The sequence below is a fragment of the Opisthocomus hoazin genome, chromosome 3, assembly GCF_030867145.1.
Source record: "Opisthocomus hoazin isolate bOpiHoa1 chromosome 3, bOpiHoa1.hap1, whole genome shotgun sequence".
Lineage (NCBI taxonomy): Eukaryota > Metazoa > Chordata > Aves > Opisthocomiformes > Opisthocomidae > Opisthocomus > Opisthocomus hoazin.
The window spans coordinates 54,100,855-54,117,412 of NC_134416.1; the positions used below are offsets into that span (position 1 = coordinate 54,100,855).

A 16,558-nucleotide genomic window follows, 5' to 3' on the forward strand; every position below is an offset into this window, starting at 1 on the left:
CAGGTGAAATTCCTTCTTGCAGAATCTGCTCAGCAAGAGGCTGCTCATTTCGTTCTGTTCGGAGGCAGGCAACAGGAGGGCAGCTTTATAATCAGCCCTCAAAGGAGCCCCGGCCGCCCCAGAGCCTTGGACTGATTGAATAACTCCTGGGCCTCTTCCCCTAGGCCTCCATCAGCAGGGGTCCTGTGGAAAGCAATCTCCCGCAGACTGGCACTGAAGTGAGCTTTAAACTACTATTTTCTGCTCTCCAGAGGAGCCTGGAGTACTAAAAGATAGATGGACTGCAGATATTTTATGAGAAACTGTCAGAAGAAGAGCAGAGTAAATGTTTTTTTTCCTCCTTCTTTGAGTCACACGCTGCATCACTGTAGAATTTTTCCCAGAATCTTTTACAGTGGAAGTTTGAAATTAATTGATTGCTAACCTTAATTTGCCCCCCTCCCTCTTCTTTTTCTTTTCTTCGCTTCCTTCTTCTTCTTTTCCTGTTTTTTTCCTTTTTCTTAAATATTCACTCAGAGGCCCTTTGCTTAACCACAGTTGCAGAAAATCAGTACCATTTGCACTGAAATATTTATAATGACAGAATGAAAAATTGGATTCATTTTCTGGCCTGTAGCCGAACAGTCTGCAACTTTGCGCAGCATTGTTTAGCATCTCTCATTCCTTCCTTTCATTGGGGTCGTTTTCAGACACACACGCGCGCGCTGCCCATGCTTCAGAGGAATGCTTAGCAAAACACAGAGCCATTTTTAATCTCAGCCTTGAGAAAACAACTTGTCTCTAACCTCACCACCATTTGTGGGGGGAAGGAAAGGAGGGGGTCCCCGGGAAGCGTGTAGAATCCTTCTTATAGGAGAGATTATAGAGGATGACACGCAGTAATCTGTCCTCTACAGCAAAGCAACGTACGGCTGGAATTCAGCAAGTTGCTTTGGTGTGTTGCAGGGAAGGCAGGGTGGACTTAGCACCGGGCTGGATAGCGGGATCTCTCCAATAATCCTTGTTCTGCTGCCAGTTCCCTCGATGGCCTTGGGAAACTCACTTGCCCACGAAGGAAGAGGTTGTCGAAAGCTCCCTTTTGTGCGTGAACACAGACTGTGCCTGTAAAAATGCCCTGTGCTTCTTTGCACCTCCAGAAAACAGGATGCTGGAACTGTACATATTTACTTCCCTCGAAGCAATGGTGTGAAGGTGAAGTGGTTGATGTTTGCAAAGTGCTTTGAAAATGAAAGTGCAGATCCTCGGGCTCCAATTTGCATCCCCTGCCAGTATAAAAGGTACCTTAGTCAGACAGCCAAGGATTCCCTCAGTTACGCAGCAATTCCTGTTTATTTTGCTAGCTGGTTCTGTATCACTCCCTTTTGGTCCTCACAGGCGTGTCTCAGACTCCAATGAATTCCAGGGATTTTTAATTAATGTAACAATCCCGTGGGGGCTATTACAAGCAGGTGTAAGTTCAGGCAGCCTTATGAATGCTCTAACGTGCACTGAGGGCTATGGTGGCCCGAGATTTGAATGTTTAGGCCACATGGATTTACAAAAACGTACAGTGATTGTATAGGAATTAGTCTGAAGATATACACAATTTAGCAGAGAATGATAAGTCTCTGCAGATGTCAGACCATTGTGCAGAAATTAATAGAGAAATATATCTATGAAAAGTGGAGATTTCAGAAACCCTAAGAAATGATTCTCTGGTGAGTTCTGTAGACTGTCTTGACAATTGTGTTAGTTTCTGGAAAAGCCCTGTGGTCAAAATGTTAATCACTCATGCCTGAAAAGAGGTACCTTGAGACCATACTGGGCCCCCTGAGGAGGTGGGTTGGGTGGGGAGGATGGATTCTGCAGGGTGCTGAGAAGCTCTTGAAATGTAGGTGCCAGAAATTGCCTATCAAGGTTCAAAAATGTCATCTTGCTGACTTCACCCATATCGAATTGACAACATAACTCTATTGCTGATAGCAGGTATCTGTGTATAGTACTAAATTCTGACCTCTAGTCCACATCACTCATGTGGGCACAAATTTTTCATTTGGTTTCTTCTGTTAGAGCTTCAGAACGTTGGCTCCCTCTCAGTGGTCCTAGGAGCACAGCCCGAGCAGGGGTGCCTATAAGCCCTAGGAAGGGACGGACAGACGTCTGCTGTAAGCGTCAGTACAGCTCGGTCAACGCTGCGCAGCGTTCTGTGCTTTGTGAGCAACGCGTACTTCGTACCATTCAAAAGTTTCTTCCCAGCTTGCAGATTTGCCTTTCTTACCGTGTTCCCCAAGATAGTTTGACAGGTCAGCCTGAAGTGATGAGCGTTCTGACACAAACTGCATTGTGTCTTAGAAATTTTGCCTGCAGTTGTTTTACTGTAGTATTGCTTTGATTTGAAAAGGAACTTTCTACAAAGTGGAGTGGTTTAGGATATAACAAAAAAGATTCCAATATTGTGCTGCGTGTATTCCAGAGATTTTCTGCTTAGCCCTTATTATTGCTTTCTGGTTTTCTTTTCCTTCTTTGCATATGTAAATGGAGGACAGTATAATTTTTGTAATTTTTAGCAGTTACTGAGAAGGAAAAAACATAGGAATGAGAAAGAACGTGAGCTTTAATTGCAAACGTTATATATGTTTTTAAACTGACATTTTGAAAGCAGATTGTCCTGAGAATTTAATGACGTTTGAAGTGAAAGCCATAGCCCCAGAGTAGGCGCTTTCAAATCCAGAAGTATTTCTTTGGTTTGACTGACCAGAACACAAATATACAGGTGTGTAAAATGCCTTAAGATGCTGACAACATTTGCGGGCACAATAGACTGTAGACCACAGTGGAATGGCAGTACAGATCTTGCTGACGCTAATGGTGCAGTGCCGAAGCGTTACTGAACATCAGGGACCGTAAGAGTAGCCCCCAAACAAATGTTTTATCTCATTGTTGAAGGCATTACCTTTCTGGGAAAGCTGCTTTCTCTGTGGGCCTGAACTGTTGTGTTGGTTTTGTTTTTCTGTTTGGAGTGCCAGTCTGTTTACCAAAGTTATTAGTTTATAAATTTTGCCAAGGTAAAGTAACTGCAAGAGATTTAAAGTAGAACAAGTGCCACTTCTGTGTGGCAGGTTCCTTTGAGGGCTGATTAGAAAGCAGGCCTCCTGTTGCCTGCCCCTTTATGCATGGCATTATTGCTGTGGGTACTTGTTTATAGCCTACCTTTGAATTTATATAAGTGTGCACTGCGGTATGATGAATCGCCCCCTGATAGCGAAGATTCTGCATTTTTTTTTTCCTGGGATCAAGCTAATACTTCACTTTAAAGAGTTATTTTAATGAGGTGGGGTTTATTGTAATGAATTAAAATTAGCTTGGAGTAGCAAATTATATAAGACTGCGAGGGTTATAGATTAGCCTCACCATAGCTACAGCACATCTTTTTGTAAAAGAATTAAAGTTCTGAAAAGTTCTGTATTGCAGACACCTTGGCACTAAACATAGACAACAAATGAGTGTGTTATCTCCCATTATTTTCCGCCCAAATGTGATTCTTTTCACTCAACCAGAAGATTGCCACACCAAAAACCAGTCCTAATGGGCAACAAGGGGTGAGAGCAGCAGCTGCACGGGCTGGATGCCCTAGCAGGAGATAGCCTTGGAGACAGGAGTGCCACAGCATCACAAGCCAAAGCCAGAGGGGAGGGGGGCATTTCTTCAGCTGTCAGTGGAGGGTCAAGGCAGGATCTAAAGACATGTCTGTCTTGCAACGTGTCACTGGCCAGCTGTGTGACAGGAACCAGAATGACCAGGCTCAAAGAATGACATTTGGTAGGACAATACTTCTACCCTCGTGGGGAGGAAAGAAAAAGGCATAAAAGGATGCTTCTTTATGTAGTACTTCTTGTTTGGGAGGGTGAGGGAAAGTATTAAAATATAGCAGTTTGACTTTGCTGTCTTACCCCTTTCATAGGTTCTGAAAACAGGAGAAAGTGAGAGTAAAATTCCTCCCATTTAGCTGTGGTCACATTTCACGCTTCTTTTACACAAATGCAAATAACAACAAAACAGAAGACAATAGAGAATCCAGACTTCTGCATTTTACGACCAACAACCACAATGACAAACATAAAATTTTATTGTCCTGGTACCACATGTCAGTAAACGCTCCAGATTTATTGATTTACAGTGTGTGTCCTTACAAAATTTAGAGAAGTAGTGACTTTGTTTTAAAGGGCACAGTAGCATTCTGGTCACTCTAAAAGTCACCTTGACAACCTGGAATTTCATGGACTGAAAAGGAGGGAATTCAAACAAGGTTGCTCTAAGAACACAACTTTTCAGCATAGGGTTCTTAACTGTCTAACTAGTTACCAGCTATGAAGGGATACAAATTGTCCTTATTTCGTTTTCCAACAAGTAGATTTGTAATTCACACACACCCTCAAGCCTCCGAGCCTGCCACGTAAGTGCTGTCCCAGTTCCCAGTGTTCCGTGTTTGAAGAGCCGTAGGAATGAGGCCTATAAGATGTTCAAGATGGGCTGGCACGGTAACCAGTTGTGAAGGAGGTCAGAGAGCGAAAGCTGTGAGGGCCTCTGCTTGTCAGCTCAGAAATCTTTGGTTGTTACCTTCAAATCTGCTCAATCTGGCTTTCCTTGCAAACTGTCTTGAAGGGAAAAGATGCACCGACGTGCAGCAGAGTTTGGGGCTGACTGTCAGCATTTAGAAGAGGAGGAGAGCTAGCAGAACTCCATCGTTTTTCCTTTTCTTTCTTACCCTTTGTAACATTGACGTACCGTGGACGAGGGGACGTATTTTCACCTGTATTCCTGATTTCGGGATCCAAGATACACACCAGTCCACTTATATGTTCCCTTAACTGGGTGTATGTACACTTACTAGCTGGATAACTACCAAATATGATTTCCATGTGCAAAAGCCAGGTTTGGTGATTTTAAAACTGGACTGGTTCAGGGTTTGCTTTTAGCTGAGCTAAAGCTGTTGTTAGTCACTTGGAGTTAACGTCGGGCTGATCCATAACCTCCAGTGTGCTGAGGGCTGTTGTACAAGGCCTCACGCACTGGCTGGTGGTGTGCGGGGAATCCAGGTTCCAGGCTGTCCCTTTGTCACCCGATGAGCACAATGCCCAGCGCGATGTCATGAGGCAGGGAGGTGGACTCGGCAATCGATACAAGTGTGGGATGCGTCTGTCTATACGAGAAGATTGCAGACAAGTTACAGCGCTTTTTTCTTTCAGGCTGTATCAAGAAACTTGTAATTTCACTGGTTTTTGTTCAAAGGAATTCTTGTACATGCACCTGTGGAAAACTGGAAAGGATCATTGTTTTAAAGGTTGCACTTTGCATATAAATCACAGCTCTGTGTGCTTCCCCATTTTAATTGGGTGACCTTTTGAATCTTATGGGCAGGCACTTGAATTCTGGACCTGGCAGTTGCTTTAAGATTTGAAATCAATTCATGATCCAGGCTTTAAAAGTAAAAAAAGTGAATTTGCGAAGAAGATCCTCTTGGAAGGTTCATAGAATACGTCACTGCTGACCAAATAGATGTATGTAAAATCCAGATTCATTTGTCAGTTTAATCCCTGAAAAAACCCATCAGGATTCAATTTGTACGAGAGAAACAGGAGAAAGAAATGTGTAATGTTTCCAACTGGACATTACTGTTCAATTATCAATTTAAGCTTCCATTATTTGTCACTAATTACTGCACTGAGCTGTTAAATATTTAGTAGTAGTTTGTTTAATTGTGTTTGACCTATAAAGGAATCTGTACATAGCGTAACTCCAGTTCCAGGAGCCAGTTCCTCACTCCTAGCTAGGCACATTTGTATTCACGTAGGTTGAACGCATATTGTCAGACAAGGGTTTTTTTGTTGTTGTTCGGGGTTTTTTACCTCTCTCTCTCTCTCCCACAGATTTTTTTGTCTTTAAGGTATCTAAAATTAGAGCACGAAGTAGGAATGCTGCTCATGGATGTAAAATGGGAGGGAGGTCAAACTTAAACTTGTTTACAGATGTTGTAGTTTAGAAATCACCATCATGATAAATTAAACATAACAGAGAAAAAAAATTAAAGCAGAGCAACAACTAGCCCATGAACATATCTGTCTGTAAAACACTGAGTTAATCCCTGAATATCTTATTAGGCAGTATTGCTTATCAAAGCTTGTTGTCCCCTGTTACTCTGTTGTACAATAGCTGCAGATAAACCTGGATTTGTTCAGCTTTGGGTTCTGCTTCGTCTTTGCCTGGCAGTGTCTGACACGGTGATGAGGCTTCTGGCTGTGGCCTCTGCCGAGGGTGTGCAAGAATCAATCAGTACATGAGCGATAGCCACTTTGTTTTAAACCCTACAGGCCTGGCTCTGTTCTTACTTGTCCCTAGCTTGAAACTCCCTTGATTTCAGAGGAGTTTCTCATAATTTACACCAGACTAGTCATAACCATATTCTACAATAATAAGACTTTTGATATATTTATCAGAAGTGCCTTCTTTTGCCTTTTTTGTTTAAGCTTTTATCCTCACTTAATGAACATTTTTCTTATTGGAGAAGGATGCTTTTGTATTAATTTCAAGCATCTGCAGTATCACAAAAGCCTAGATTTTCTACAAACAAGACTTAGGCCTGGATTCTGATTAGCAGCACAGCCCTTTTTGCAGCATGAAAGGACAGGGAGGTTTCCCAGTTTCAGTGAATTGCTGTGAACATGTCCTGACCATGGCCCTCTCTCCCCATCACCATCATCTTCCTGTTTATGGGGGTAACACATGCACCGTGCCCGTGCAGCCAGGCACACCTTGCTTGAAATGGAAGCAGCTGCTGCAAGTTCCATTGCATTTCAATAAACACCAAACAGGGCAAGGGAGGCTTATGGAACGCTGTTGCCTGGCACCATAGGTTAAATCAGCGTTGGAGCTACGCTGATTTATGTCAGAGGCTTAACCAGGAGCTCCCTGCTAACACTCGTAATGAGGAAGGTGCAAGGATGGTGAACAGACACCTGTGTTTGTGACTGTTCTCTTCTGGTGACAATGATTAAGGTCTTACTTGCTGTGCCTAGAAATATATGTCATTCTTTTCCATACAACAAATCTGTGATGTATGTATTTACATATAATAATGAATCCAAAAAGGAATCGTTGACATTTTACTAGTGACTTACGGGAAGACTCTGAAAAAAAATAGGTGTCAGGGGTTTTGTTTTTGTTTGGTTTTGGTTTTAATTCTCAGCTTGCATCCCTGAGAGCATGCTATCCAATTTGAGATTTTTTTATGGGTTGGTTTCCTCTGACCCAGCTGCAAATGCTTGAGTAGAAGAACCAGAACACTGAGAGTTTTACAAAATACAATAAAGAGTATGATCTGATTAGCAGTCATGCCATTTCAGAGACATTAATATAATATCAATTCACATAGCTTATGTGAACTAATTTATATGAACAATTGCAATTCAGTGTAGACTTTCCTAAATTATCATTGTCAACAGTGGTCAATCATGACCTGAGATGAGCATTTAATTGGCCATCATGTCTGAGAACCGACCTGATTCTCAAAGGCTGGTAAACATCAATTCACCACACATAAGTGATATTTATGGGTATATAAGTGGTATTTATGGGAACACAGATTCTCTTGGGATTTGGCCCCTTCTTTGTTGTGGAAATAGCTCTGTTTTAGTTCAGATCAAATGCTTCTTTCCTTGGGAATCTCAGGTTTCAGAGGCTGTATTTTGTTAGGTCTATGCTGGTGGTAAAACTCGGCCTGCACAAAACTCCATGCCTACTTTTGTGCATTTAAAAATTCATTGATATTCCTCCTGCTCTGCAGCTGCACTGCAGTACTGGAGATGCTGGTGGCAGGGACACCTTTCCTGGAATTTTTTCTGTCCTGTCCAGAACTCCAAAGTCTCCATTTGGCTTCCTGCTTTTCACCTATGAAAAACTATTAGGCATCATCTCCTTTCCAGTTCCATCATTCCCTTGGGATAAGTGTGACCATTGAAATTTGAATATATGTTCATTTTTGTGTCAGAAACTTTGTAATTCCTGGGATGAAACACATCAGAAACATTGGTTCGTTCCAAGATTTCATATATAGCAATTTAAGTTAATTTCTTGTAGTTTGTGTTTTATGAAAGGAAGGGAGGGGCATGGGAGGGAAAATAATCTATGGTCACATCATCTGTTGATGACCTTCAACTGAATTTGCTCTTTTTCTGTTTCACCTGTGTGAAAAATACAGAAATGTTTACAATCTGAGTGTTCGTAGATGCTCTGTCAGTACAATTCAGGATTATAGCATAGACTGGACCTGGCTATGTCTCTAACCTTCAGTTAATTCATTTGGTGGAGGTGGGCTGTGGAAGCGGTTACCCCTACTGTGGGAACACCAAGCCCACCTATACTACATTTTTACCTGTTCGGCAACTGAGCCTGAGAAGCCCATGTAGCAGAATCTTCTTAATTGCTTGCAGAAAGCAGTGGAACCGGGGTCTTAATGTTTTGGAGCACTGAAAGTAAGTTTACTGCTTTCAGATGCTTTGAAACGGCCCAGATATGCTACTGAAACCAGCTCCTGACTATGCAGAGTTGGTTTCATGTGTGATTTGGGGCTGGCTGAGCCTCTTCCTCTCCTGGGATGAACATCAGGAAAAAAAACCTAACCCTGGGTTCTATGAAGCTGTGAAATAGTCTCCCAAGAGGAGTATTGGAAGCTCTAATTAAAATTGGACTGGGCAAAACACTTGAAATTACACTATAGGCAATAATCCAACACTGGCGAGGTGGGTGGAGAAAACGCCCTAATGGGTCTTTTCTGTCTTTAAATTCTATGAATTCTTGTTCTTCTCTTTTATTATGCTATTTCACCTTTTTCTTTAATGGTGACACAGTGTCATCTAGAAAGTATTATAAGATGCTATTGTGAGCTGAGTAAGATGATGTTAAATGTCAAAAGAAAATGCAACAGTTTCTCTGCAGGATCACCGTGATTATACGGAGACAAGAAGAGAAACTGACTGTAAGCGAGTGACATCAGTGCAGTGTTTCTGATCTGTAAGACAGTGGCAAATGTCTGCAATATACGAGTTTGTCATTTTGACATTACATTTCATATTCTCTGCTTATGAAGAATAACCACATTCCACCAAACCTAACACAGGTGTGGAAAAGTCATTTACTGTAACTGTGTACATCACTCAGATTGCTGGAGACATCTTCTTTCCAAACGTTTCAGATATCCCCAAAGACATGGACTAAATAATATCTTTTTACATCTTAATTTATAGTATGTATTTAATCTTTGTATCTCACAAATCTAAATATCTCATCAATTTAGTCTTGGGTGTAATCATATTACAGTTTACCAGGAAAGAACCCTGCCACAGTATAATGGGGTTTTGACAAGAAAATCTGTGCTGCAGTACTGAAGCGGCACAAGTTTGAAGAAAGGGTAGAAAAATCAACATTTACTGAGATTTTTCTTGCAGTTACGTCTGAATAAGTTTCATTATGTGGTTTCGGTGTTACAGCTTAGTACCCCTCTTCCCTCCTCCCCCACACTCCTTTCCACGCGATGCAGTGTTTCAGCAGTTCCCAATGCAGAGCTTTCTGCGGGAGAGGTCTTATATCATGACAACCAGTTAAGCAACGAAGCATCAGACCGAAGTTCTGGAAACCATGTTGACACTGTGAAACTGCATTTTTGATTTGTCATTACCGCTGCACTTAAGGTTTTGTTCGTCTAGCCTTTTCCACCAGCCTTTCTTTCTTCCCCTTCACTTCTGGAAAATCCAGCATCCTCTTGTTAGCTGCAGACAGTTTGAAAAGTATGGTACAGGGTAAGAAGTTGGAATAAAAAGAAGGGAAGAGAAGCAGAAAATCTTGATTAGAAAGTATAATTTAATAGAACGTGTATTGAACCAAATGTATTGATTAATGTGGAAGATATAGTACTTATATTGATTCAAACTAGAGATTTAGTACTAAAAGCTGTAAGCCAAAAAGCTGTTGCAGATTGCTACAAAAGTCAGTTTAATGCTGTCCTTGAGAATGCCTTCACAAAGAAATTCTTCTAATGTTTGAGGAGTAGGTAGAATGCGGTATATGTCAGTTTGATCCCGGAGGGTTTTATTTTGTACTCTAATAGCTGTTACGAGCCTACATTATATCCAAGGAGTAATTTTCCTTAGGGGTGCCCAGCTCGCTTTGTGTCAATATTCTAGCATTTTAAGTCACGTACAGTATATGCTTCTGGGAACAGTGCAGGAGCCAGCCAGACTCATAATGGTCTGCATTCATTAATAAAGGCAGAAGCTTCTGTCCCTCCATTGCCCACTACAGGGATGCCTCCCTGGTCTTCAGGGACCCGTACAGACACATTTAAAGAAAGCTTTATTTTGAGTGGGCAGGAGATGAAATGCAGGACTTGGAGGCATTTCCTAAGTCAGCTATATGCCCGAGCACAGGGGTGACCTTAATGGGTCAGAGAAGAATGCAGGTCAAAAGACTTATTATCCAGCCTGTTGGAAACCAATTGCTTTTGTTAAAAAAAAAAAAAAAAAAAAAAAAAGTAGCACTTAAAGGTGGTGATAGTAATGTAGAGTTCTGTTTTACAACCTGGAACTGTATTGCAGCGCAGTGGGGTGCAAAAAAACAGAAGATGATCCGTAATGTACACAGATAAAGGATTCCAGATAAGTGATAACATGTAGGGTACCATAATTACTTAATCAGTGATGATTGATTACTTATATTTGTGTTCTTGAACTAAGGAAAAAATAACATGCTGCTGTGGTACTGTTACTATCTGTTGAAATTATGTGTCTACATTTCATCTTCATATTTCTTCACGTGTACCCTCTTTGCACTGTTTCTCAGGTACAACCATATCTTGTTTCATCCAGTCATAAAAACCAGAAGTTCCGTTTAAATGGAATGCAACCGCAGTTCACATTAAAGATTCTAATGGGCTAGTGAGTCTGTGGCGAGCTGCAGATATTTTTTTCTTCATTAATTCTGATGCTGTGGGTGGGAACTTTTTGCTAGCTAATACTTCTCATGTTCTATCTGAAACACAAAGACAGATACCAAACAACAAGAAGCATTATTACCTCCTTTTGTCTCAAGTATTTCTGCAAAGAAACCTGTTTATGGTTTTTTTGCAGAGGAGATTCTTCCACCCTGTATCACAGTGAAATCTGTGCATGTTTTTAACTCCTTAGCACTAACAACAGGGATATCTTAAAGCATTTTCATCGAGAAAAGTGGTGGCATGTAATTTTATAGCAGTTCACAGAGCAGGTGGCATTCTGGGGTCTGCTAACAAAAATAATTATCTCTAGAAACAGAGGAAATGTATTTTAAGAGTTTATTTTGCTTGTGAAATAGCTGAATTCAGGTTTTCCCAGGTAATATAGCTGCTTTCCAAACAATACCGAGACAGAGAAATTGCGGATGTAGGATAGTTTTCCTGGCTTGGTTTGTGCCTAACACGTTACGAAATGCAGTGACACACAGACCTCCTGCTTCACTCTTCCTCCATTTTGTGCATGCAAAGCTGGTGTTTGTGTTTGCAAACTAGTTTCTGCTCATGAAATCACAGCTCTTGGAAATGTTAACATAGCTATTGCTGAAGTGCGGGAAAGATTATGTTAAGAAAAAATATCTTTCCCTTGCCATGGCTACATAGGAAATTCAAATTTTTGCTTTGCAGGGAGACTATCTCATAATTAAACAGATGGGTCTATATGCAATCAAATTTGGGGGAGGCAGGGAGGGGTAGCGTATGATACCTCCTGTACTTAGTTAAACGACTTCTCTTTGGCAAGTGGATGCACTAATTGCTCCGAACTCAGGCAAACTGGTCTGAAGTTTCTGGAGGAGGCGTGTTTCAGGCTCGTGCAGTGTGTCTTTCGTGAAGGGCAGCGTGCTCTCCCAGCCGCACAGGGGATCTCGACTGTAATATCGTGCTCTCCCTGGGTGTACCGCACTCCTGTGTCCCTGCCGTGTCCCTGCCGTGTCCCTGCCGGCGGGAGCTCCAAATTCTGCCATCCCCGCCTGCCTGAACTCCCACTGCCGGGGAGGCGGGGAGCTCGCTGCACGCAGGGCAAGGAGACTGTCAGAGTCGAGATCTGCTGTGTGGATAATGGAGGAGAATTTTTGCCCTAAATTTTTAAACACAACACCCCTCATAAAAACAGCAACAGTTCATAACTGGGATTAATGTTTGCAATTTTCAGTCACTTAGACGTGGGGTCTCCAAGAGATGGCTTTTGGTGGAGTGGAATATGGCTCTCTGTGGGATTACAGAATTTTCCTCCTTTTCTTATCTCTCTCCTCCCATCCTTCGCCTGCTTGTCTTCTCAGTGTTATGCTTCTGAAATGTTTCCACTTTGGGTTGGTTTTTTTTTGCTACTTAGCCAGATAGGTATTTCTCCCCAGTCCCTCACGTTTGGGGAGCCTTAATTACTTTGGAAACCATGTTTTGTTATGACTGTTTGCAAGAAGTGCAGTTGCCTTTTTAAGGCCTAAACTGCTCAAAGCGTTTCCTCCTGTTTGTGTCCTGCCCTGTCTCGTTTTTCTCTGCAACACTTGTTTTTTTTCTATTATCCCTTCATTACCTCTAGAGAATCTCATTTTGCACCAGGGCATGGGAGTCAGGGACACTGAGAGCAGGGGCGAGTCCATCCTTACGCCGTGTTTTATTTTGCCTCCTTCCTATTTAGACCTTTTTATTTTTTACTCAGAAATGGCATTGCCGCCAGAGTTACGGCTGCACTTCTAAAACACCTTTTGACTGCTTCATGCACAACTGTTCATCCAGCTTCAAACTGATTATGCATTTTTCACTTAGTGAAAAGAAATAAAAAATAGGCATGACTGACATGCTTGCTCTCAGTAGGTTAGAAACAAAAGAACCCCCCAAATATCTCTCTGCAGTGTAACAACTGGTACACGACTTCACCCACACAGAGGCAGAGAAAAAAATCAGAATTCAGGCTGCCACCCCATGTTTAATTTGTCCTGTTGTTTCTAGGTACTGCAGGGTCTCCAGTAAGCCTGTGGTGTTATTCTGTAAGTGCTGCAATAAATGGACACAACAGGATGACAAAAGAGCTGACTGTCAGGCTTAACTCTTAATTTCCTTGCTTTTGTGGTTTAAAGTCAGAGCCCATTACCTGTGACCAGCCAACATTTCAGTCCACAGCTATTGTTACTGCTTTACAGCATTCTGAAATGATTTTATGGGAAGGAGAAGAAGCTAGATGAAATCAAGTGGTAGAGTGTATTTTTTTAGCACTCTCTGGCCTTGGACAGTCTGGAATTCCTGCCATCAGCATTAAATCATTTTGTATTCACATCTGGAAATTGCATTTTGAAGTGTCACTGGGTCATTTTCCTTTAATCTTGAGAATGGCACTACATTAAAAATTCCTCAGTCTTACTGTAAGATCCTTTCCTTGCCAAGTGTCCCATGAACTATTGTTTGTGTGCGTTCACAGTGCAGGGAGAGAGGAGGAGGAAGGGAGGGAGAGCTCTCAGGCTGGCCTGCAGTCACGCTGCGTTTCACATTTGTTTCACCGAGGCTGCTTTCGTGTGCCTGCTCGTGGGTGGCTCAGGAGGGTACGGTTCAGTAGGTGAAAATGATGACTGTCTTTTGGGAACAGGTTCACCCTGAAGTGCGTTAGTCCAAAGGGATTTTAAGACAGATTAATTTAATAAAGCAGAGTGAGAGGACTGGACGTGCTGGGAGCAAATTACAGGACGTGACACGCCTGCCCTCTGGGTTGCTGGCCCAAATCTGGCCCAGATTGCTAGAGGGAAAAGTGATCACTAGTCAGTGCCTGAGAAGTAGCATTCACAGACATTTCCAGCTATCTGTGGATCTAGTGGACGTTGTAGAAGAGTTAACCCATATTAGATTGGATCCTTGCTCTTAGCTCGATGCTTGTGAAGGATCTGAGCCACTGCAGGCATGGAAATAGCATCTCTAGTCCCTAGAAGTGGTTGGCTCGACCAGGGCGGCAGCAGGAAAGAGGGTGAAACTTGTGTTTGCTGCTGTATTTGGTGATTACTCGTATGGGAAAGGAGAATTTCAGGCTCCAGAGTCCATGCTGTGTCGCCTCACATAAGGCACTGCATTCACTTGAGGAAAAATACCTGTGGTTTTTGGTGACCAGAGAAAGGGCTGTGCCAGCCCCTCCTGTTTTCTCCTCAGTCCTTGAGCTCTCCACTGGGCACGGAAGGACTCGTACCAGAGCACACTGTGTGTACTGTTCAGGGGGAAATAGGTTTTAATGCAATAAAACATTTGAAGTGGTGCCACAGTCTGAGAAGCGGAGTCCAATTCACATATTTTTAGTTTGTAGGCAGCAAGGTCTTTTATGACAAACAAATGCACTTCTCATTTGCATAATGCATAAACCATGAGCTGTGCATGAGCGGACACCAGAACTGCTGACCTGGTGTGCAGTTTCACCGGGGCAGGTCGGCCCAAACCCACCTGGAGAGAGTGTGCTGCTGTTCTTGTGGCACATGGAAAGAACCCCAGCTTGAAAGAGCTGGGAAAACTGCTCTCTTCGATAAAGACACTTCTTCTGGCTGCTTTAAAACAAGGATGGGTGGAAGATAGTCTCTTCCCAGTCCATCATTTTGCAAGATACGTTGGGAGAATTGTTCTTGCATCTTTCTTTTGCATAGGAATGCCTGTCCTGTGACTAAACTTTTTCTTTTCTTTTTGTTACAGAATCATACGATGACCCAGCACAGCAGTTAGTGCAAGGCCCATCTCTTCCAGAGAATTCTTTGTGGCACAAAAAGGGAACACGTTTTACTCTTTGCACGAAACTTTCATTGTTAATGTATATTATTCAGAAACATTGTATTGTACCATAAAACTTGTATTATCGAAACTGTTGGATGTTCATGTGTTTGAACTTTTGAGCACCGGATAGACTTCCTGTATATAAAGTGTTGCACATGTATTATGTTGTCTGATACTAAAATGGTCTTATAAAGACAAGTGGACTTGGGCCCTATTCAAGAAAGATACAAATAATAATAATAATACTGTGTGAGGGGAAAAAAAATAGCTTAAGAAAAAGTGTCATTTTCAAGGAGGAGGCAGAAGGTAATAGCTATGTTCCATTATAGCTCTGTTTAGCCTTCCTTTCGTTTAAACTTCAGTCTAGCAATCTCTCTTTTGGTATACAAACGGATGAATCTAACACTATTTTTTATTGCTGAAGATTCTTGCAAAAAATATGAAGAGACTCTTTCTCACAGAGCAGGAACCCACAGTTGAATAAGGCCCGTATATATATTTGTAAGCCTTGCGATATGACAGATAGCATTACCATATATGCAATAGTTGTTATGTAGATTGTCAAAGAAATTTTTTTTTTTCTGGATACCATTTGAAGCTTTGAGTGTTCAAGACTTTCCTTAATGATTTCACATGGCCAAATTCTTGAATCAGTTGAACTAACCTGTATGTTATTGTTATTAATGTTTACTCTGCGGTCTGAACCTGGAGATTACTGGAATTGTTTTCCAAAAGGAAATAAATTCAGTTTACCATTATGTGTGAGCGTGCTTGTGTCTTGTCTTTTTCCTTGGAAAGGAGCATTATTATTACTGCTCCTGTAGTACTTGAAGGACCACCGAGATCTGGAATCCCATTGTATCAGGACCTATACACTACTCAGTAGGAGTAGGTGGCTTTTCTCAGAGCGGGGCACTTAACTCAGTGTAATTGTAGAAACAGATCTGCTGGCTCACTGCAAAGCAGTGTGTGCTTGAGGGTAATATTCACTGTTTTCTGGTTTTGTTTGTTAGTTTGTTTTATTTGACAGTCTCAACAATTTCATACCTGTACACTTGACATGCTGGTTGCCAGAGGAGTCACCGCACATCTTCTGTGTATAATTATTTCAATGTGACGCTATTTAGTGAGTTGGGTCTCACGCTGACAAGCGGGAGCCACTGCGGCTCTGCCAGTGGCACTGCTAACCTCGCATCCCTCACTGTCTCTTCTGACACAGGTAGCAGAGTTGGAGGTGGTGCACACCGCGGGATGATGCTCGCTAGCACCGTGGCCCCGCGGGAGCTGTCACAAGACCTCACAGCTTTGCTCGGGTCTGAATAGGCTCCTGACTGCCTGCAATTTTCAGAAGAAGAAAGAAGGGGGTAAAAACTATCCTTGCCTATCAGTATCTCCCTATTACTCCAGCTCACCTATGAAAGAGGACCGAAAAACCATTCTCCAGCTATTTTAGTATCTTACCCTATTGCTTGAATTGCTGGATTCGTCCCATGGAAACCAGTGTTGCTGAAGGACTGCGGTTAAAGAGCTGCACATCACAACAGTCCAAATGGCCGGAGCTGCTTGCCTAGTGCTGTCAGGGTAGATATAAAGTGTGATTTCCAGTTTGCTGAATGTCACATTTTGACTCTCCACAGATGGAGGATCAAGAGGAAAGAAGTAAAGTCTGAAAGTCTCTGGTTACCAGATATTCCAAGAAAAAATGTGTCATGTTTAAAACTCCAGCTTTGAGAATATTGTGCA

General features: G+C 42.1%; 1 protein-coding gene across 9 annotated transcripts in view; it reads left to right on the top strand.

Moving 5' to 3' along the window:
- The window catches only part of ZNF521 (zinc finger protein 521), a 232,885-nt gene extending 217,312 nt beyond the window's left edge, over positions 1-15,573 (top strand). For all 9 annotated transcript variants that reach the window (XM_075416293.1, XM_075416301.1, XM_075416295.1 and 6 more), the window contains one exon: positions 14,738-15,573. In XM_075416293.1, the coding sequence (XP_075272408.1) occupies positions 14,738-14,767 (30 nt within the window). In that variant the 3' untranslated portion in view covers positions 14,768-15,573. The remainder of the gene's footprint in view (positions 1-14,737) is intronic.
- Positions 15,574-16,558: the final 985 nt, after the last annotated feature.